Source organism: Rhinolophus ferrumequinum, chromosome 21 (assembly GCF_004115265.2).
Source record: "Rhinolophus ferrumequinum isolate MPI-CBG mRhiFer1 chromosome 21, mRhiFer1_v1.p, whole genome shotgun sequence".
Lineage (NCBI taxonomy): Eukaryota > Metazoa > Chordata > Mammalia > Chiroptera > Rhinolophidae > Rhinolophus > Rhinolophus ferrumequinum.
The window spans coordinates 95,809-117,051 of NC_046304.1; the positions used below are offsets into that span (position 1 = coordinate 95,809).

At 55.1% G+C, this 21,243-nt stretch overlaps 1 protein-coding gene across 4 annotated transcripts; it reads right to left on the bottom strand.

Annotated features, from left to right (window-relative positions):
• Positions 1 to 419: 419 nt before the first annotated feature.
• On the bottom strand, positions 420 to 9,920 carry RNF112 (ring finger protein 112). Of its 4 annotated transcripts, XM_033091747.1 has the most exons (14): positions 9,565 to 9,789; positions 9,323 to 9,363; positions 8,333 to 8,618; positions 7,937 to 8,143; positions 7,695 to 7,823; positions 7,401 to 7,505; positions 5,941 to 5,991; positions 5,592 to 5,648; positions 5,439 to 5,513; positions 5,203 to 5,317; positions 4,891 to 5,057; positions 4,760 to 4,813; positions 4,581 to 4,655; positions 420 to 4,472 (listed from the first exon to the last, which is right to left on the bottom strand). In XM_033091747.1, the coding sequence occupies exons 1-14, from the start codon at positions 9,616 to 9,618 to the stop codon at positions 4,002 to 4,004; spliced, it is 1,887 nt and encodes a 628-aa protein (XP_032947638.1). In that variant the 5' UTR covers positions 9,619 to 9,789; the 3' UTR covers positions 420 to 4,001. The 4 variants fall into 4 exon arrangements, with proteins under 4 accessions (XP_032947638.1, XP_032947635.1, XP_032947637.1 ...); XM_033091744.1 differs by lacking the exon at positions 9,565 to 9,789 and adding an exon at positions 9,797 to 9,920 and having other exon boundaries at positions 420 to 4,655; XM_033091746.1 differs by having other exon boundaries at positions 420 to 4,655; positions 9,611 to 9,789.
• Positions 9,921 to 21,243: the final 11,323 nt, after the last annotated feature.

Genomic DNA, 21,243 nt, shown 5'->3' on the forward strand with positions numbered 1-21,243 from the left:
TGAGAACATGCATGTACTGGGTTGTAGCTGCTTGGCTATCTGAGAATGGCAGGATTTCTCTTTTCTCTTTGTCATCTCATTTTTTAAATAGCAGGTGACCCATGGCACAGCCCAGTCTGGTTTAATGCTTATTCAATAACAGAACTATTTTCTACATTTGCGGAGAGGATTTTCTGGGTTGGCAGGAGACTTTTCTCCCCTCAGCAGTGCAAGGGCGTTCCCTCCGCGTCAGTGTAGGCAACGGTTTTACCAACTGTTACGTCAGTGTTACAGGTTCTTCTTGCCGATGCAGTGAAGAATCAAAGGTCAGCTAGCTGATTGATATGCAAGCAGGGTTTATTGGCGATACATTCTCAGGGAAGAGAATGGGCCTGGCTGAGGGGGGGGGGCGGAGAAAGAGAGAGAGAGAGAGGGAGAGAGAAGAGAGCTCGAGGGCCAGAGCGAGAGCCAGAACTCTTGTCCCAAGGACTTAGAGTTTGCTGGGTGGGGTGAGGGAGTCACATGTTGATTTGGAAGGAAAAGGGGTCCATGTTCTTCCACGGGATCGTGTGACCTCCTACGGTGGGTGGAGGTCCGTGACTCAAATCTTTATGTTCCTCCAGATCACCTCTTGTCATCTGTTGTAAAACAGATACACGGCTGGAGGCAGTAATCACAGCTAGTTAGGAGATTTTTCTGTAGGCACTATGGATCCCCTCCCACCTTCTCCTACATTTTCTAACTTCTAAGTAACATCAGGACGTAAAATGGATCCAGCAGTGTGTTTCCTCACTGCCCTCCCGCCAGCCACTGATATTTTAGGTTTTCATTAGAGCATCACCCCATTTCAAGGAACAAATTTCTGTGTTTGTTAGGGTAGGGTAGGCTACGATGTAGTAATAAATAAACCTGTACATCACATTCACTTAATGCAAGAAGAGTTTTTTCTTTGCTCGTGACATGGTTTCACGCTGGTCAGGGGGCTCCTGCTCCATGAAGACAAGGGGCTGCTATAACAAATACCATTGCTGGGTGGCTTAAAAACAATAAACACTGACTTCTCACCGTTCTGGAGGTTGGCAAGTCCAAGAGCATGGTGCCGGTAGACTCCGTGTGGTGGCTGATTAGGGCCTCTTCCTGGTTCCTAGATGGCTATGCCCTCACGTGGTGGAAGGGTCTAAGGCTCTCTCTGGTTCTCTTTTGTACAAGCTCTGATCCCATCCACGAGGGCCCCACCCTCATGGCCCAATCACCTGCCTAAGGCCTCACCTCCTAACAGCACCACATACGGGCATTGGGACGTCAGCACGGGAGTTGGAGGTGGACACAACATTCATTCCATGGCAGCGCTGGAGGATGCAGTCTCCTTTTGTATTGTGGTACTGCCACTTTCAACGTGAGGGGGGCCTCAGAAGCAGAGACTGAAAGTAAGTCGCCAGATCGCTAACCCTTGTCACATGAGAATCTTGGAGTGACCTTCAACAAGTCGTAGAAGAGAAACAGCCAGACTTTATACAGCTGAGAAACTCAGCATGTGGCTGAGACCTTGGGCCCGGAGTCACTCAGGCTCTGGTGAATCACAGAACTGATGTTGGAAGCCCAGGAAGCCCCCTAATTGGGTTCGAGACCCAGAAGCCTGGTCTTGGAGTCTGCAGAGACTTGTGGGATGAGGGCTCTCCTGAGCAAGGAATTCGGCATCAGAAATCTTGGGTTCAAGTCCTGACTTATCTCGGCCTCGTTGTTTCAACTAACACATCATTTCTCTGAGCCTCTGTAAAAATGGGCATTCTACGTACTGCATGAGATGGTTTGGAGGGTTAGGGTAATAATGTTTGGGAAGATGCATTGAAAGCTACATATAAGGCACAGGACAAACACTATGTCCTATGACTTCTTGCCTGTCCAGAGCACTACCCCTGCTGGGCCATTGTGACCCCTTCTGTCCAAAGAGCAAGAAGTAGCTAACTGCAGTTCCTTCCGGCGCTACTGGGTGAGAGTCTGTCGCTCTCCCTTGGTGACTCCTCTGGTGCCCTCTGCATGTCCTGAGCCTGCCAGCCCCAAAGTCTGGGAGGTTTTGTAGCTCATGTGTCCGTCCACCAGATGATGATGGAAGGACCTGGAGAGAGGCTTCCCAGAAGCCTTTCTCAACAAATACCTCACAAACTGTGGACGCTGTCCCCGCCTCTGGCTCAGTCCTCACAAGTTGGACAGAGTCACGCTCAGCCCTCTGTCTTCACCCCACCTGTCCCCTGCCCCGGCTTTGGGATTTCTTAGCATCATTATTTTGTCCCAGCTTGCTAACCGCAACTTCTACTGCCGAGCCACGTGTCCCAGACCACGTCCTGCTGCGTCTGGCCCCCAGCGCTGCTTCCCAGAGCTGGACTAGATTGGGGGTAGGGGAAAGAAATCACCAAGAGGAGCGTCTCAATTTCAGCACAGCCGAGTCTAACAAAATCTCTTCCACACACAGTGGAACTAGGGATCCTAGGGATCAGGAGTTCGGAGCTACCCTGCTTCTGCTGTCAGCTAGCTGGGGAGCATCAGCTGCAATGCCCCGTCTGGGTTTCGATCTGTAAGGCAGGCTTTGGAGGCAGTGACTGCTGCTATAATTCTGAGGCGGGGGCATGGGGCGGGGAAGAGAAGCCACAGGTAAACCCCCGCTGGCTGGTCCTACACAGGTGGTCCTGGGATCCTCCTCTCTTCACGGCTTTAACGAGTTCTCCCCCCATCTATTCTCTCCTCCACCAGGGCAGATGCCAGGTGGCCACCTGTTCACAGGGCCATGTGAAGCTGGAGAGACCTGGGGAGCAGGAGCCCAAGTCCTAGTGGACAAGCCTGCGAATGTGGCTGTGCCCTTGGCTTTTGGCCTGAGCCTACCTGCGAGACCCTGAGTCTGGGACACTCAGCTCCCAGATCTCTGCAGTTTCAGCCTCCCTCTTCCTGTCCACAAGTCCGCATAATGGAGCACCTGGCTTCACCTTGCCCTGCCCCAAAGCCCTCTGGGGCTGAATCAAGAATTGTTTCAATAATTTACTGGGAAGGTGACATTCAAGCACACACGTTTTATTTTTCATGTATTGCGCCCATTAACCCTCAACAGTTTAATAGCCTAGAAATCTTCCTAGTAGGACTTCCCAGTCCCCCTGGGAGGGGCGCTGGGCCCTCAGGCTCTCTGTAGGGGCTGGGCGGGTCCCTGTAGGGTGGAGCACACTCCCTGGCCGATGCTTGCAGGACTTTCAAGGGCTCTTCCCAGGGCTGTGCTGCAGCTCCCAGTGCAATCACAGGGTTTTTCTTTGGCATTTAACCCATTGCTGGGATGACATTCCACAAAAAACACAGGCACTCTGCATCTAACCGGGTAAGACAAAGGGCAGGCCACGAGAGCCACCTAGAGGGCCCTCTTTCAGGTGCACATGCAGATTCCCTGGGGCTGCGGGCGGAGGTGTGCCCGCTTTGTCCTGCTGGGGCAGCTTTAGGGAGAGTCACCGGGAGGAGTTCCTCCTCCAGGGGTAGGGCCACTATCCACCACACCCGGAGTCTTTGGTTTTGTCCAGTGGCCCCCCTTCTCTCTTTTTTCCCCAGCCCCTCATCATTGTTCCCCGATCCTGAACACCAAGGTCACTCCACCTGGGGTTGTTCCCATCTGTGAAAGGACAGGTCCTGTCCACCCAAGGAGAGACTTGCAGAATGCTTAGCCTTCCGACAGTCCCTGGGAAATGAGCCAGGGCAGGGAGGGTGGGGCCGCACCCTTGGTGGGAGACACTGTGGTCAGGCATGTGTAGGTGAATGGCAGGAGAGCCGTCGTCCACAAGCAGAAACTGGCCCGACACTGGGTTTACTGCCCCAAATACTGCCTCTTGGCCCCCGGGAGGCCTCCCTGGGTTCCTGGAGTCACCTCGATTCTTTGCCTCAGCCAGCCACGCAGACGCTGAGCGTTCAACCAGGGCAGTGGGACAGGGGGTCCTCGGAACACCGCACCCTCCTCCACTTCTCTCCCTCCCTCCACTGTCTCCTGGGGGGTGTTACTCTTCCTGGAGCAGGGGCTCTCGATCCCCTCTCTGCACCCTGTCATCCTCCTCCTTCTCCATGCAGCCCACGGTGGCCGCCAACCCAGCACCCACACCACCCCCGACCACAGCGGCCCCTGTGGCCCCCACCGCGGCTCCAGCTGCCACCATCCCAGCCTCCGCAGCCAGCGCCGCCGCGGCCATGCCCGCACCCACCACACCTCCGGCCAGGCCCATGAGCCCGGCCCCCACGGCACCCCCAACGGCAGCCAGGTGGCCACAGAAGCGCATGGTGTAGGCGTCCATGAAGGCCTTGGCCCCAGCCTGCAGCTCAGCCTCCAGGGCCTCCAGGACCTGCTCTCTCCCCTGGCACAGCAAGGCGGCTCCGTGGTGAGCCAGGATGGCATCTTTCTGGGCAGAGAGGAGGTTCCTCATGGTGTCAGGCAGGACCCGGAGTGCAGAGAATATGCGCTTGGTGGCCGTGTCCTGTGCCAGGAGGAGAAAGAAGGCTCCCTGACCCGGAGACCCGGGGCCCTCCCCAGGTGTGGGCCCTACTGGCCGGGCACGTGGCCCCCACGCAGGCCCAGGGCTCACCTGCTGCCGCACAAACTCCTCAAACTCCTTCTTGGCAGCCTCCACCAGCCTCAGGTCGTGCAGCTGGGCGGCCATCTGTGCACGGAAAACCCAGGCTGCCTCCGCCTTCCTCCCCGGATCCCAGGGCACACCAACCCGCCTCCCTCCCGGGCCCTGGATCCTGCCGGGGAGCTCCGTACCTCGTCAGGAGACGCAAACCCGGGCCCTGTCCTCCCCATCCAGCCTGAGAGGTTCTGCAGAGACATCATTGGAGGGGTCAGGAGGGCACGGGGACAACGGGCTCTCCTGGGTCGCTGGGGAGTTTTCACACCTTGATTTCCTGAGCTAACTGCTGCCCTGTGAGCAAGCGTCTGTCTCCCCTGGCCAGGGGGCGCCCCTCACTGCAGTACCCCTGGCAGCGGCTCTTGGCATGCTGGGGGACAGCACTCAGCACATCTGCGACGTAGGCTCGGAGGTGGTGGAAATCGTCATCTGTGTCTGAGGAAGAGATTCTTCATGCAGAGGAGGTCGGGGCTGAGCAGGACTGGGCATTGAGAGGGTAAAGGGTGTCAGAGGCTGGGAGACGCTGGCGATTGCCCAGAGGAGGGCAATCTGGGGAGGACTTAGCTGCTGGGACACTCACTGCCGGGGCTTCCGCGGTCTTTGCTGGCCCACCGCCTCCTTGGAGCAGGCAGGAGGTAACAGCGGGCGCGCCTCCTTTGGAGCAGCTCCCGAACCCTGGGGTATTTGCTGGATTTCTGAGAGGTGGAAGGGGAGAGCTCTGAGCTGGTGGTCCAGCCCCGTTCCTAGCTTGCCCACAGGACCTCTCAGCTCTGCGCGGTCTACCCGCCCCTCCATACCTTCCCTCTGTATGCTCACCTGGATGACATCACTCACGTGCCCCTGCCCTGCCTTGTTGAAATGCGATGAATCACGAACTAAGAGATCCAGGTGCTGGAAGAGAATAGGTCCTGACACCAGCAGCTGGGGGTATCTGGGTCTGGGTGACGAGTCCAGAAATGGGTGTCTCACCTGGATTGGCACTATCCCATAATGCCTGCCCATCACCTCAGCCACATGGAGAAACATCTAGAGACAGGACACAGAGTGTCACAGCCGGGCCAGGGCAAGGTCTGTGCCTCCCCTCCCCACCAGGCCCATTGTACGACCCCTGCTCCCAGCTCCCAGCTCCAGGCCTCTCCGGCCTCCCCCCAGCCAGGTGTCTGGTGCTTCACCCTCTGCCCTCAAACGCACCAACCCAGCTGCAGGTCATGAAATCTTAGGTCAAAGTGGAAGGTGTCTGATTCTGGTTGGTCCGGTTCCCCAACCTTATGGTCAGGGCAGGGACGCTGTGGCACCCCAACACCAGATGGCTCCTCACCTCCAGATATTCCAGGTCTGTATCCTTCAGTTCCTGGGAGGTGTTGAGGATCTGGAACCAAGGAGAACAAGATGGAAGAGGGTCTGCAAAGGCAAAGAGATACTGGGAAGACCCTGGTGAGAGAGGAGCTCGCAGGCCGACTGTGAGGCTTGGGACCTGGAAGAGACCAGCCCGGGGGCTCTACAGCCTCTACATCTGGCCGAGGGACGGAAGGAAAGCTGGGGGCTGATCCTGCAGACCTTCAGCTGCCCCCACGGACTCTCGGCCCACCTTTATTTTTTTATTTTTTATAGATATTTCAGTTTTATTTAAAATTCATATTATTCATTTCTATCCACAACTTTCAAATTGGATTGTTGTCCACATGTATCAGGAATTAGGGAAAACTTTAATTCAATTAACACATTTTTATCTGAGTATATTTTTATATATAATTGATACTGGTGTCATGTCTGATTCTTTTTTCTTTCTTTGCAGCATTACCCTATTGTAAAGATAAAGTTAACAATTTTATTGAACTCCCTGTAACTATTTTATTTTCTTTCCAACTTAGGAAAGGACTTCATGGTGTTGCTATTGTTTTAACTATACGGACCTGGCTTTCTTTCACCCCCCATTTCTATTTCTCTTTGATAATAGTTGTTTTATACAAAATCCAGAGAGAATATTGACAAAAAAACATATAAGCGATTACCATATGTAACTTTCAAGGTAGGATGTCTCCAGTGCTCAAATAAATATTGGGCAGAACATTGAAGTAGGAAATCTAATGACATAAACTATCAAGAAAACCAGGAGGAAAACCAGGAGGAAAAGAGACAGAATGAAGCTACATTTCAGCAGGAGTATAACACTGAGAAATGGCCTTGAATCAAGGGAAGTGGGAAATCCTAGGCTTAGTTACATTGAGAAAGGCTTCTCATATCAAGTTAGTCCGCTTGGGAGTTAAATTGGGAGAAACCCAGAGCTGGTTACTGAAGCTTCAAAAAGGCCTATTCAAAACAGCAAAATGGAAACATTCATTGGCTTTTCCAGGTGCTAGAGCAGTTAGACTGATTCAGTGCAGTGTCAACCAAGTTCTGAATTTGAGATTATTTAAATATTTATGTTATATTTTTAAGTATAGAAGGTAAAATGTGTACTATGGGAGAGCATGAAGGACTAGTTTTATATACGCTACTGTTTTTATATGGTACCTCCAAAGCATGAAAATATTCATATTGTTTTGGTCGGCCCACCTTTAGAATAAACCATGCTCCCACCTTCATCGACTGGGGGCATCCTTCTCTCTCAGGGGCAGCCCCAGAACCTGCAGGGATGCTGGACACAAATGTGTGTGAGATAGGGTGACTATTCCCTGTGCTCTGAGGGCCAGACCCAGCTGAGATGCCCCAGGTTTGCAGAAAGCTGAGCTGGAGTGGGGCAGGTACGGTGGAGGCGTCAGATCACAGCACCCTCACCTGGTAGGAGCTCAGCATCGTGGTGAGAGCACAGAGCTTGGTCCTTGTTTCCCTGCTCAGTTCAGGGCTCATGGCGTCCCCCGTGTCCACCAGAAACACAGCCACCTGTGCAGTGACGGGGGACAAACCAAGGGGTCAAGACTGCCTCAGGTACCTCTGCCCACCCTGTCTTCTTGTCTTTACCCCAAAGTTTTCCTTCTCCATTCTCCTCTCCACCCATCTCTGCTCTCTGTCTCTTTTCCCTTCCCCCTGCCTGACCCAGTTCTGACTTCCTCTGTCCTTTCTCTCCCTCACCTTCTTTCCATCTTTCCCCAGCAGAAAGGGGTGGCTCCACATCCATATGCCCCTGGTGAGGCTATTGGCACCCCATCTGAACCCCTGCAGGGAGCCCCCTCCTCTTGGCCAGCCACTCTCGCAGGACGCCTGCAGGGCAGAGAAGGAGGGCATCGGTTGGTTCATCCAGCCCCGATTTCCCTCCCAAAGCCAGGCTGGGACCCCTAACCTGTCCCTAGCCCCTAGCCCCAGCCTGCCCTCACCGGGCCTGGCAGCCCCTGGAGCAAGTGCTTGAGGAGGAAGTCCTTCCCTGAGTGCTGCTCCCCCAGGACAGCAAGGAGGCAGACGGGGGTGTCCCTGGCCAGGGGGTGTTTCAGGCAGCGGTTGATGGCCCCCATCCTCAGGATGAGGCCTCCGGAGGCATTGATTCGCACGAGCAGTAGTGGTTCCGCCCTCACGGCACAGGTCTCCTGCCAGAGGAAAGAGAGGTCCCTGAATTGAGGCTGTGGGAGTCGGACCCCAAGTCTGGGGTGTGTCCAACCCCAAACTCAGTTTCTTACCCTGACATCCTAGAATAGGGCCAAGGCTACGCACCCCTCTTGGACTGGACCCGGGTCTCTCCATGCCCCCTGCCCTGCCATGAGGCCTGGTCCCCCGACCTGCAGCACAGGTGGTGGTGGCCTCTGTGGCAGCAGCTTCATCTTCTCCCCCAGACTCCGGAGGCCCTTCTTCTGCTTGCATATCTTCCGGCACTCTGGGCAGCAGGGCGGCTGGCAGCCAGGGACACGGTGCGTGCTGAAACACCGAGTGCAGAAGTCGTGGCCGCAGTCCAGCGAGACCGGCTCGCGCAGTTTCTCCAGACAGATGGAGCAGGTGGGAAGCTCCCGGGGTGCTGCGGGCCTGGACCCCAGGCCCAACTCCAACTTGGGGAATGGCATGTGGGACCTGGGAGGCAGAATGGGCCATTTGAGAGCCGCATGTAGGGTGCAGGGGACACAGGCCAGGGACTGAGGGCACAGGCTGAACCCAGAGAGACCATGCTCTGCCTGTTCCTCACTGACTTGCATCCCAGAACCCGGAGAGGGATCCTGGAGAGAGAGAAAGCCTGGAACGGGTGGAATCTTCCCTCTGCTATGCCCCCAACTACAACCGTGGGCACGTTCCAGCCCCTGTCCGGCTCCTCGTTCCCTAATCGTCCAAGAGGAAAGGTGAGCAGCTCCTGCCGTATGGGCTATTGGAGCGATCTGGTGAGATGATGCTTGTGAAAATCCTCCCCCACTTCCTGCTGCCAGGGCTCCCTCAAGGAGTTACTGACTCAGCCTGACCGCCTAAGGAGTGATCCCTTCTACAACCTCCTGCAGCAGCTTAAACACACCCCGAGATGGGACCTTGAGGAGAGGCTGGGAGCCCCCCAGTTGTGGGGCAGATGGCTCTGGTCCTTAGCAGATTCTTTCTACTCTCCCACTCTGAGCTAGAATCAGCCTCCCTGCAGCAGCCCCAGTTTTCCATGTCTCCGTCCCCCACCCCCAGAGCCTGGCAGATCCAGCCTCACGTGCCCTCCCCTGGGAAAGCCACAGGCCCCCTGTTCCTGGACCAGCCTACCGATGAGGCCCACTGCCCCAGTCCTGCCAGCAGGCCCTGACACTCACCAACTGTTGCTGCTGTTTCCCATGAAGCTCCGTTTTCTCTCCTTGGAGAAAAATTTTGGGGGAAAAAAACAAAATAAAACACACACAAAAAAAATGTTATTTTGAAGAGAATCCAGACTTCTGTCTTCATCCTGGGTTTCAGCGGCTCCCCACCCCCATTCGGCTTACGCATCCCCCACCGCCCATCCCCAGGTGGCACCTCCCACCCCCACCCTCCTCAGATCTCAGGACTGAAGACTCGCCTGTTTGCCAAGCCAGTGACAAAAGGAAATGACTGACAAGGCGGACCTCGGCATGGGAGCCTGGGGTGGGGAGAGGGTCCCGACGCCCTTCAGCCAGCGGTAAGGATGGAAGGGCTGGTGAGCTGTAGCAGGTGGAGGGTGTGGGGGGAGGGTCTCCCCAGAGGAGCCGACTCTGTCAGAGCTGGAAGATAGATGTGACAGTCAGGAAAGAGGAGGCTGCCTCTGGACTCACCCCAAGGGGAGGAGACAGGACTGCAGGAACCAGGGCTCTGGAGGAGGGAGGGAAGGGCCGGGCTCAGAATCCCTGGCAGAGGCTGGGATGCAGGCAAGCTGAAGTGGTGAGTCGCCATGGAGACAGAAGGGAAAGATAAGGACACGGAGGGGGAGGGAGAAGGGAGAGAGAGAAGCCACATGGGTGCGCTGGCTGAGAGGGAACCGTGGACAAGTGCTGCCCCTACTGGCCCAGCGGGGTCCTTCCAGGGCTCAGGGCAGGGTGTGCAAAAGGGAGACGCGAAGGAAGTCAGAGAGAGGCCCCCTCCCTCCTTCACTGAACGAACATTGTACAGAGCACCTACTATGTGTGGGGCCCCGTGATGCCACCATATTGCACGTGGCCCTGCACACTCCCTCCCGCCCAGGGCTATCTCACTGGTGCCCAGTCGCAGCTGCAGCTTTGCTCAGCACCCTTCGCTTCCATGACATTGGCTGCGTGGCCCCTGGTGTCTTCCTCTTCCAAAGGCTTTCACCTTGCTTCAAGTTTGTGACAGTCACCACTGGACCTTCTAACTGCCTCTTGACTGGGCTCGTCCCCTCCCCTCCCCAGTGCACCTGCAGCATAAATCCCCCTGAGCACAGCTGACCCCATGCTGCCCAAATGCCTGCCACGGCTCCCTAACCATCAGCTCAAAATCCAAACTACCTGGCTGCATCCGCTGTCCTGAAATGTCCTCTCCAGCCTTCCCTCTCTTCCACCCTTCTCTGCCTCTGCACCTACACTCCATGTCCCCTCTGTCTGCAGGGGACACCTCCCACCCCTCCTGAGAGACCGTTGCAGGCCCAGCTCAGGTGCCATCCCTTCCCGACCGGACACGGCTCGGACACCTGACTTGTGATAGGTTCAGTGAGGCCCAGGCTCTGGAGGCGGCTGATCCAGGCTGATTCCCAGATGACCTGTCCAGCCAGGGGCCCTGGGTGCTTCCCCTGACTTCTCTGAGCTTTGAGGGGTCACAGCTGTATACAGAAAGCCATTTGTTCAGGCAAAAATTATTCTTAAGCCCTAGGAGCAAGAACTCAGAGCGGGAGATGGCATTAGTACCTTGAAAAGTTTGGTGAAAATCACCCCCAGGGGGTGGGATGCACCTGCTTCTGGGACCGGATCTTGTTCACCTAGGTCTTTCACACGAGAGGCTGAAGGGCCTCTGTCTGTGGGACTGAATTGAAGGCAGAGAAGGGCCATGCCTCCAGCAACCCCTCCCCCTTCTTAGCAAAGCCTCCCTAGGGGAGGAGCTGGGCAGAGCCAGGCCCGCTGTTCCCCTTCCCTGTAGAGGGGTCTTCTCAATCATGTGGCCGGGAGAGAGCCTGGGCACTGGATTGACACGGTACTTCTACACCTGCCCTCCCAACACAAGACCTTGGTTAGTTGCCATCCTCTCCGAGCCCGTTTTCTCATCACCAGGCAAAGACGTGGGAAAGCAGATGGGTGCCCGGTCTTCCCTGAGCTACTGCCCTGGTCACATACCCGAGAAGCCAGCCCGGGTTACTCACTGGGCATCCAACCCTTGGGGTGCAGCTGGGAACAGGAGAGACAAAGATACTATGCTCCCCAAGGTCTCCTCTGGGGGCTCATGGACCAGTCAGGAGATGAAAAGGCATCGCTAAGCTGCACTGAGGACGCAGACTTGGAGGTGTCAGGGCTGTCCCCAAGAGCCCAGAGGCAGGAAAGGCTGCTCCAGGCAGAGCGAACAGGATGGTGGGATGGGGGAGGCCAAAGAACCAAGCCAACCGGGGCGTGCAGGACCGCGTGATCTGGTCACATCAGTAGGTGTACCAGGAGGGCTCCCGCAGGGCACGCCTGTGTTGTCGAAGCATCATGCTTAGGGATGGCTGTGTCATTTGCGGGCCTGGTGCACAGTGAAACTGTGGAGGCCGCAGCAGGGGCAGTTTGATTGAAAGCCAATCTCTCCTTCCCATAGGCCCCCCCCCAACTCACTGCTGACAGGGGAGCCCAAGGGCGGCGACCTTCACGTTGGGAGGTGCTCAGCACCTGGATTGGGGACTGAATTTCAGCCCAGTGAGTGGTCCCACCCCAAGATAGCTGGGTCTAACCCAGCAGTCCCCAATTCTGCTTGAGCCCACGCTCAGGCCTCTAGATGGAAGAGATGCCAAGGGGCGGGGAGGGGGCAGCCAAGAACCCATTTTAAGAGGTAATGGGAGATGGACATGGGGGACGGGTCCAGGGGTTGTGGGGGGCGCAAAGCTTCCAGGCCCCAGAGCATGCTCCGTTTCCCCTTCAGTCTTCACTTACAAAACACAAACTCAAAGCTCAAATGATGAATCATTTCCAGATGACGGCTGCAGAACACTGCCGCCCAAGCACAGGCCCTTCTGAGGGCTGGTGCTGGTGACTGCACTGGTGACACACCCGAGAAGCTAGCCTTGGTCACTCTGGCTGCTGTGTGGACGGCAGTTTAGAAGGACAGAGCTGGAGGTGGGCAGGAGGTCAGGCTCCACGGGCAGAGCCCCCAACCCAGGCCCGGGCACCTGAGAGACACAGTGGGAGGCCAGGGGTAGAAACCACCATGCCTCCTCCGGCTGAGAGCTTGTGCCCCTGGAGACAGGGCCGGACCCTCTTCCTTTGCTCTCAGAGGAGCTTGCTGGTACCTGGGGGTCTGAGGGGAACCCTTTGTCCCGGGAGGCTGACTGTGGGGGTCAGGCATGGCTAACTCCATTCTATCTGCTAAGCTCCACAGGCCTCTGCACGTTTCTACAGTCTCTGAGGATGATTGAAACCTGATGGGAAAATGAAGTTCTCCAAACTACAAAAAGAAAACTTCAAAATCAGAAGTAATACTTGCTTAGTTCAGTGTCTGCTACCCTTTACATTATATATAATGTGTCATCCGGTGAACTTAGCTGGCGTTATCTTCTGTGAAGTTAGATTCAAATCACAAGTGCTGCTGAGTCAACAGATGTTTACTGAACACCTACTAAGTGCTGAGCACTGGGCTAGGTTCTGGAATGTCCGGGTCACCAAAACAGAAAACAGCCGTTACGTGTTCATATACACAATAATGATAATGGTTTTCATCAAATTCAACATTGTAAAGATTATACAAATATTCCGTTAAAAATTCATGGCAAAAATTTTCAAATCCACGTGAGCTACGGGCACCCCTTGTTTTGACATGTTTGCTTTGATGTGGAGGCAAATCCCCCGAAAGTCAAAGGGTCCCTGACAAGTTCCTGAGCCTGGCCAGTAAGCTCCGCCCAGGGGGGGACCATGCCAGCGTCTGCACAGGAAAGGAAAGGAAGAAACTCCACTCTGCCCGGTTCCTCGTTTTCTAACCAGGGCGAGGACTCCATGCAGGGGAGTCCCTGATCTACCCCAGGGACTGCAATGGACAGGAAAGGCCGCCCCAAGCCAGGCCCGGCCCTGCGTGGCAGACAGCGACAGGTGACTTCAGTGAAAGCAGAACCCCGGGGACGGGCCTGGGCAGAGGCGTGGTCCTGGTCTCAGAAGCTTGAGCTGTGAGGAGGGAGTGAATTTCAGTCCCTGGAGACAGACTCATTCATTATTTCATCATTTACCCGACAAACATCGGGCTCCTCCCTCTCTGTGGGACCAGGCTCCTGGTGGCCCATCCCAGGCTACTGACCTCCTGACCTCTGGCTTCAGCTTCTGGGCCCACAGGATGTGAGGGGGTGGAGTCACTTTGGGGAGAAACAGCTTCAGAAGCTGGACCAGACTGGGACTGTTTGGGGAGGCTTCTGGGTCCCCTGATATAGGCAGGAGCTGCTTCTCACAAAGGCACACTCACTCACTCTCACTCACTCACCTGGTCACCCCCTTTCACGCCCTTCCAGGTAAATTCACAGACATACTCAGTGAAAATACTCCGTCTCCACACTGTGTACACACACACCTTCACTATTCTCTCTTGTCTATATAGACCCCCGACACTCATGCACATGTGTACAGGTTCACACACACCTGCACTTAGACTCACAACTACACATCCACACACACTCATGTGCTCACTCATTCACACGAGCGCACACACACACACACACACGTGTACCAAGGCCCTCGCACTCGTGCACTTACATGAGCTCACGCTTAGCTCCCATATGCACACACACGCATCACACCCTCTCACCCGCAGGCACCGTTCCAGGTACCCTATGTACATGAATTCACCCTCAACGACACAAGCTATGAGGGAAGTACTATTAGGTTGGTGCAAAAGTAATTGTGGTTTTTGCAATTATTTTTAACTTTTTAAACTGCAATTACGTTTGCACCAACCTAATATATTCCAGATAAGGAAACCAACGCCAGAGAGGTTAAATCAGTTGTCTAAAGTCACACAGCTAAAGTCAGAGCTGGAATCCAAACCCACGCAGTGAGGCTCCTGCAATCAGGCTTTTATTCTGTGGTGTTCTTGGGTGGCAGCATCACGTCAGTTATGAAAATAAGTCTGGAAAAGAGTTTGTGGTCTTCCTGCATCTCAGTATGCAGCCACTTACCTCAGAGTGGAGGGGAGAAAAATCCTCCCAGCCCATCTATGTACAGCATTGGGATCAGGAAGCTGAATTTTGGATGGTTCTGACCCCAACTGCTATGTGACTCATCGATCTTCTCTGGATCTCAGTTTCCTGATGTCTAAGTGGAGGATGTTCAATGAGACCAGAGTTCCCTGCTGTTGGAGTGTCCTGTTCTCTCCCACCGCCCAGCCTGGGAGCTCCCGGAGGGCATGTGGCAGGCCAGCCCTCACCAAGAAGACTGGCACGGTGGGTGCTGGTGAGCACAAGATCCCTCCCCTTCTGGTCCTGCCACCTGGTGTCTCTCCCTCCTCTGTACTCCTGGGAGCCACCTGGACACCCCCAGCTCTGCCACCGAGGTGCAGGCCACGTGACAGGTCATCACACCCCTCCTTCATGGTCAGCTGTGGCCCTCTTGTAGCCCTTCTCCCAGAAGATCAGCCGTCAGTCTCCCGTGCCTCTGCCCAGCTGCCCAGTGGCACTTCTTGTTGGGTGACTGGCTGGGAGAAAATGAAGGAAACAAGCCCACACCTGGGGCCGTGGGGCCAAGGTGGCATCCCTCCTCCCATCCCCCTGAGCCCAGGCCTGCTGTTCTCCACTCCTCCTCCCCTAGCACGAGCCTCCCCCCACCTCACCTCCCCACAGGACCTCTCCCCAAATGCAGACAGCTCTCTCTGGCTATGGCCCAGGCAAGACTCTGTCATCCTTATTCTCTGTTTCTCTCCCAGAGCTTCTTCCTCCTCTACAGTCTCTCCAACAGGCCCATGTGTCACTCCTAGACCGAGAAGCCTGAGAGGGTCTCTAAGGCAGTATTCCCAGGAGAGCGTAGAGACCTGATCACTGGGCAGGACGAGCTGTGCGCTGATCCCACCCAAGGCGTCCCTGATGCCTGAGCGAGGAGTCCACTCACCCGTCCATCCGCCCACCTACCCAACCTTTCACCCACCAGTCATCCATTGTCTGCCCATCCAATCATCCATTCTTACACTTGCCCTTCCGTATTACCAGTCTTTATTGAGCACTATACACCGGGCATCACGCTGGCCCTGGGAGTAGACTGATGAACCCTCAGGATGCTTCCAGTCTAGTGGGAGAGACAGAAAGTGCATTAGACGAGTCCTGGGTGAAGAGTTCTCTGACGAGGGTAAGTGAGGGGTGAGGTAGGAGGTCCAAGCAAGGGCACCTCACTCAGATCTGGACATCTGGCAAGGTGCCCTCCACACGGCAGTGCTCAAGCTAAGCCTAAAGGATGAATATGAGTTAGCCAGCAAAGGTGTGGGGGTGAAAAGACATTTCTAGCAGAAAGACCAGCACGTGTAAAGACCCAGAGGTGCACGATAAAGAGCCCGGCTGGAGGGCAGCTTGTGATGGGAAGGGAGGAAAGGGAATGGCGCCAGGGCCTCCAGGGCACAGCATGTCTCAGACGTGCCCCACAGCGCTCTCCTGCAGAGCTAAGGAAGGGGGGCGACCACTGTCCTGTTGAGCTAACAGCTTCTGGGTGCTCTCAGGTGTGGGGAGCTGCGGGGGGTGCTGCCGTACCCCAGCGCCCAGGTGCCCGTGCCAACATGGCTGCCTCCATGCCCAGGGCCCTCGCCCTGGACCCCACGGTGCAGCAGGATGCGTTCCCCACGCCTTACAGACCCTGGCCACGCTTGCTCTCGCCCTGGCCCTGACCGAGCTGCAGCTGTGCCAGGCCCTCTGTGTGCACGTCAGAGACCCGGCCTGAGCAGCTGGGCCCGAGGGGCCAGGCCTCTTTGGGTGAAGGAGGAGCAGTGGGACAAGATCCAGAGCAGAGACAACAGAGTTGGAGCTCACCCAACAGCTGCCATATTCGGAGGGCGTCTTTTAATTTTGAATTGTTGTGAGCACCTGGAAGGGCAGTCGCCACACTTCAGTCTCTTCCTGAAAGTCAAGGGGACATTAACCCCTCGGCAGGGCCCTGCGTCCCTGCGTGGTACTCGTGACATGAGTGGGGAACAAAGTCCCGGCACACAGGTTCAGATAGAGCGAGTAACACAGCTTTATTTGGGAGACAATGTCCCTCCAGAAACCAATGCTCTGGTCAGCACAGAAGGTTATACAGAATAGAATAGAATTGAATAACGAACCAAGTCCCAGAGTCAATTGAGGTGGAGAAGGTTCCTGGTCTGGGAGAGACGACTGGGCCCAGGACGGGTCTGAGGCGAGCTGGTCTCGCAGGGAAGAGCTTCGGGGAGTCCTGGAGTATCGGGGCTTGCACCTCGCAGAAGGCTCTGTCGGATAGTGTCTCACCCAGAGGCTCGCAGAGGGTCTTAGCCGGAGCGCCCAGGCAGACCGCTCACAGCACTGCCCTGGAGCTCGGCTTTTATCCTCTTTTCCTTGGACTTGTTTACGTCTTAGGTGATAACCAGAAGTTGTTTTGGTGAACGTGTTTATCATTCAATTTTGTTATGCTCAGTTTCACACAAAAACATGTTTTTTACTTCACTATTAGCAGTGTCACACATGTGCAGCCATAGTCCTGGCCCTACTAGTAAACAACTTGTTTTGCAAACCTCAATCCAACATATATAATACATTTTATATGCTCTATACACGAATACAGATCAAGAGTAAGGCGAGCATGGTGTGGAATTCCTGCTTTTGTGGAGAGAACAAGGTTTTGACTTCCTGTGCAGTCCCTCCCAGGGGCCATCCACCCTCTCTCGTCACGGGTGGCCCTCGCCCTGCCCTGAGTCAGGCCCATCCCAGGCTGCAGCCTGGATGCCCAAAACCCTGATGAGTTGGGAAGGCTGCTGTCGGCTCAGTCAGGCTCCCCTTCAGTGAAGCCACAGGTCCCATATCCCACCGATAGGTTACAAGTAGTGTCTAGTTTCAACTTCTGTGTTCAGAGCTGGTGGGAGGGACTTGGCAGAGGGGACCCTGAGGCCAGTCCCTGAACTCTGCCGCTGGCAGGACTCAGTCCAGACACTAGAGAAGCCGGGCCTGTTTGTGGCTGCTACTGACCTTGACCCTGAAACCTGACTCCACCCCTTCTGCCGGCCAGCTTCCAGGGACTTCCCTCCGGCAGCTGGAGGGAAATCCAAGTCCCCAGTGTCCCTTCCAAAGCTCCCCAACATAAATTCAAACCCAGGTTTCCGGAAATAATTTTCAAAATAAAACATTAAGCAATATTTGCTTAGCATTTTAGGGCTCACAATGTGTTGCCACATGAGCTGCCTCAGTTGATTCTCACAGCACAGTGACTATTAGCTCCATTTTGTGAACAGGGAAATGGGCTCAGAGAGCTGAGGAGACCTTGCAATGCCAGCTCCAGAAGGAGGAACCAGACGTCCTGATTGAGGACAGTGCTGCCCCTTCACGCGGCCTCGCCGAGTGCTGTGCGCTTTGCTGTAGCCAGAGGCTTCCCCACACAGCCTCCTCCACCCCTCGGCCCCCACCATTCCCCTTCTGGGGGTGCCCTCCCCACTTTCACCCAGGTCCAAGTTGGCTCAGACTTCCTGCAGGGAACTTGCCTCGTCCTCTCTCTCCTCTTCTTTGTTCCCCATGTTTAGGAAATGCCTCTTACGTACCAAGCATTGAGCTGGATGGGGGGGCTACAAGTAACAGAGTCCCTACCCCCCAGGAGCTCACAGGCTATCTCAAACAAGGAGATGGGCAGCTGCCCCTCAGCATGGTCGGTGCTGGTCCAGAAGCCCAGGAAACCATGGGATGGATCCCGGGGAAAGTTCCTCACCTTGGGAGGACGTGGCAGCCTGAGGCTCGGTCTGGCAGGATGAGTGAGAGTACCTCGTGAAAGGTACTGGGGAGAGGCAGGGCTACTCCAGGCACAAGGAACAGTGTGTGCAAAGGCCGGTGTGGCTATGGCGTGGGGTGAGGGCGGAGTGAGCAAGAGTGGGGGCAGGGTGAGGGGTGAGGTTTCAGTCAGTGAGGGCCATGTGGCCCTCTGAATGTGGCCCCACTGAATCTAGACTCGACTGGCATGACACTGGGAACTGCCAACAGTGTTTAGCAGGAAGCATGTAATCAGATTTGTGACCCTGAACCATGAATTGCCCAGGCAGACAGACGGGAGGAGCCTCTGGCTGGTTTGGACAGCCACTTCTCATTAGGGACCTCTGAGAGTCAACGAGTCCTCCAGCCGGTCTTCTGGCGACACACATCGAGTGGCACTAACGCTTTGCTATCGCAAGCATGCTGCAACGAATGCTTCCGCTGTGACTCCACTCGGCATGTGGGTGCCTGTGGTTTGACTGAAGGGTGTCCTCACCAACCTGGTGACCTTTCCAGTGTAAGTGACGCATGTGCAGGCACGTGTCTCAGGGTCTATTCAGCATTTCTAGTTTTCTCTGCCATGTTGCCAAAAACAGAAGCTTTTTTTTTAAAATAAAGGAGAAGCTTTAAAGCGTCCTAAATGTCCAGTTACAATAAATAAATAGTTGATGATTAAATAACTAGACGTTGTAGACCCAGGTTCCTTGTGCAGCGCTGTCACTGATCACTGGGCACCCTGAGGCCTGACCTTTGGCCTGAGCCCATTCCCAATTAGAATCTGGGCTGTTCCTGACTCGCAGATGAGTGTGGCACCTGTGCCAGCCACCGGCTCCTTCCTGGCACCAGAGTTCGCACGGCCCCAGACGCACGCCCTGGCAGAGGCCCTGCCGCGCTGGCCGTGGGCAGGAAAGGCCCACAAGCAGCAGCACGCCCAGCGGGCGTCAGGAGACGAAGAAGACGGGTGCGAAGGGACAACAGGACCGCAGGCGGAGGGAGGAGTCCCCGCAAATGTCGGGAGGCCCCAGCCACTTCCAGTTTGAGAGGGTTCTGGCATATTAATAAATGAAGTCATGGCAAAACAGGGTAATGGAAGCGGAGCCGTAGTTTTTAAGTTTACACTGGATGCTTTAAACAACAAAGCATCCATTTGGCCATGAAAGCCTGAGGACTAAATGTGAGGCGCTCCGGAACTGGTCTGTGACAGGGCCCGCCTGCGCCTGCCAGGGCTGCCAGGACAAGGTACCACAGACTCGAAGGCTTAAACAACAGAAACTCATTTCCTCACAAGTTTGGAGGCTACAATTCCAAGATCAATGTGTTAGCAAGTTTGCTTTCTCCCGAGGTCTTTGTCCTGGGCTTGGAGACGGCTGTCTTCTCCCTGTGTCTTCACGTGGTCTTCCCTCTGTCAGTGTCTGTGTCCCAATCTCTTCTCATAAGGGCACCAGTCACCGGGTTAAGTCCCATCCATGTGACCTCATTTCACCTTAATTACCTATTTTTTTCAAAAAAATGTTAATATGCAAGCAGAGTTTATTAGTGATACATTCTGAGGGAAGAGATGGGGGCCTAGCTGAGGTGGGGGGTGGGGGGAGAGACAGAGAGAGAGAGAGAGAGAGAGAGAGAGAGAGAGAGAGAGAAAGAGAGAGAGAGAGAGAGAGCGCCCTTGTCCCGAGGACTACAGCTTGCCGGGCGGGATGAAGGAGTTACATATTGATTTGGCGAGAAAAGCGGAGCCTGCTCTTCCTTGGGAGGGCGTGACCTCCTAGGATGGGTGGAGGTCTGTTGACTCAGATCCGTACCTTGCTCCAGACCACCTCTTGTCATAGAGGAAGGTGTTGGCACACTTCTTCATCTGTGCTCTTAGCTTCCTTAACACAGCGGGAGGGAAAGCAACCTTGGTTTGGGGGAGATACACATGGTTTTTGTGAATTTTTATGCTTCTGATTTCTTGTCAGTTTCCAATAATTCACTTTCTTTGTCAGCTCAAGGTTCTGGCTGCAGCCTCTCTCTCCAGGCTCATCATCCCCACCCCCCTCTTAATTACCTATTTTAAGGCTCCATCTCCAAATATACTCATATTCTGAGGTGCTGGGGGTTGGGACTTCAATATATGAATTTTGAGGGAACACAGTTAAGCCCGTACCAGGCCCCAAGAGGACAGGTGGCACGTGAATGTGGACAGGATGAGGAGAGGAGCGTGGAGGGGCAGGCAGGGGCCAGAAAGTCTGAGAAAACTAGACTCCATCCCCTAAAAACATTAAGGGGAAACCAGAGGAGGAAAATTTTCAGTAGAGCATTTGGACCCTCCGTCTGGCAGTTGGTGTGGTACATCAGAGAGGGAGGGAAGCTGGGGACCAGTCTGCGGGGTAGGAAGAGGGCAGGAGGCACAAGGAGGCTGGAGACACCTTGTTAACCCTAACAATTCCGAGATGGGAATTAACACCACCCACCGCCACCACCATTGTACAGATGAGGAAACAGACTTGGGGAGCTTAGATGACTCCCCCAATGTTCACACAAGTTTCTTACATTGAAGCTTCAACAGCTGAAACAGTCAGGCCTGCAGTGGCCTAACACGCATGTGCTGAATGCAATGAAAACAGTAAAGAAGCCAAAATTCAAATATGGGGGGACAGAGACGGGTCAAGCAGAATGTACAGGTTGGGAGACACTACTTGATGTGGGGGACAGCAGGAGAGAAGGAAGGAGGTGACAGAGGTGAAGCAGGAAGACCCCACCAGTGCCTTTCTGGAGCTTCACACTGGCTGCCGGGGTCCCCGGCTGCTGGCTCTAGCCCACACTTATGTTTCATCTTCCCTCAGAATCAGAATCTAGACTTGGCTCCAGACCCCTCCCCTCCTCTATCCCACCCTCTGTCCGACTCCCATGCAGCCCATCCCAGGAAGTCAGCCAGGAAGCTAAGAGAAGTGGCCAGCTGGCGTCCGAGGAGCAAACTCCACACCACAGATTCTGCCCAGCTGGACCCAGGCTCCCCAGACCCCTTCAAAGCGAGAGGCAGCGTCTCACAGCTGGACGTAGGCAGACAGCCAGATTGAATAGAGTCAGGGCCCACTGCAATCCAGACCTCAGCAGAGGGCTCTTCACTGGCCACTAGCCTAGACCGTCCTTCAGTGGGGACCAGGCCAGAAAGGCTGAGGGGGGCCC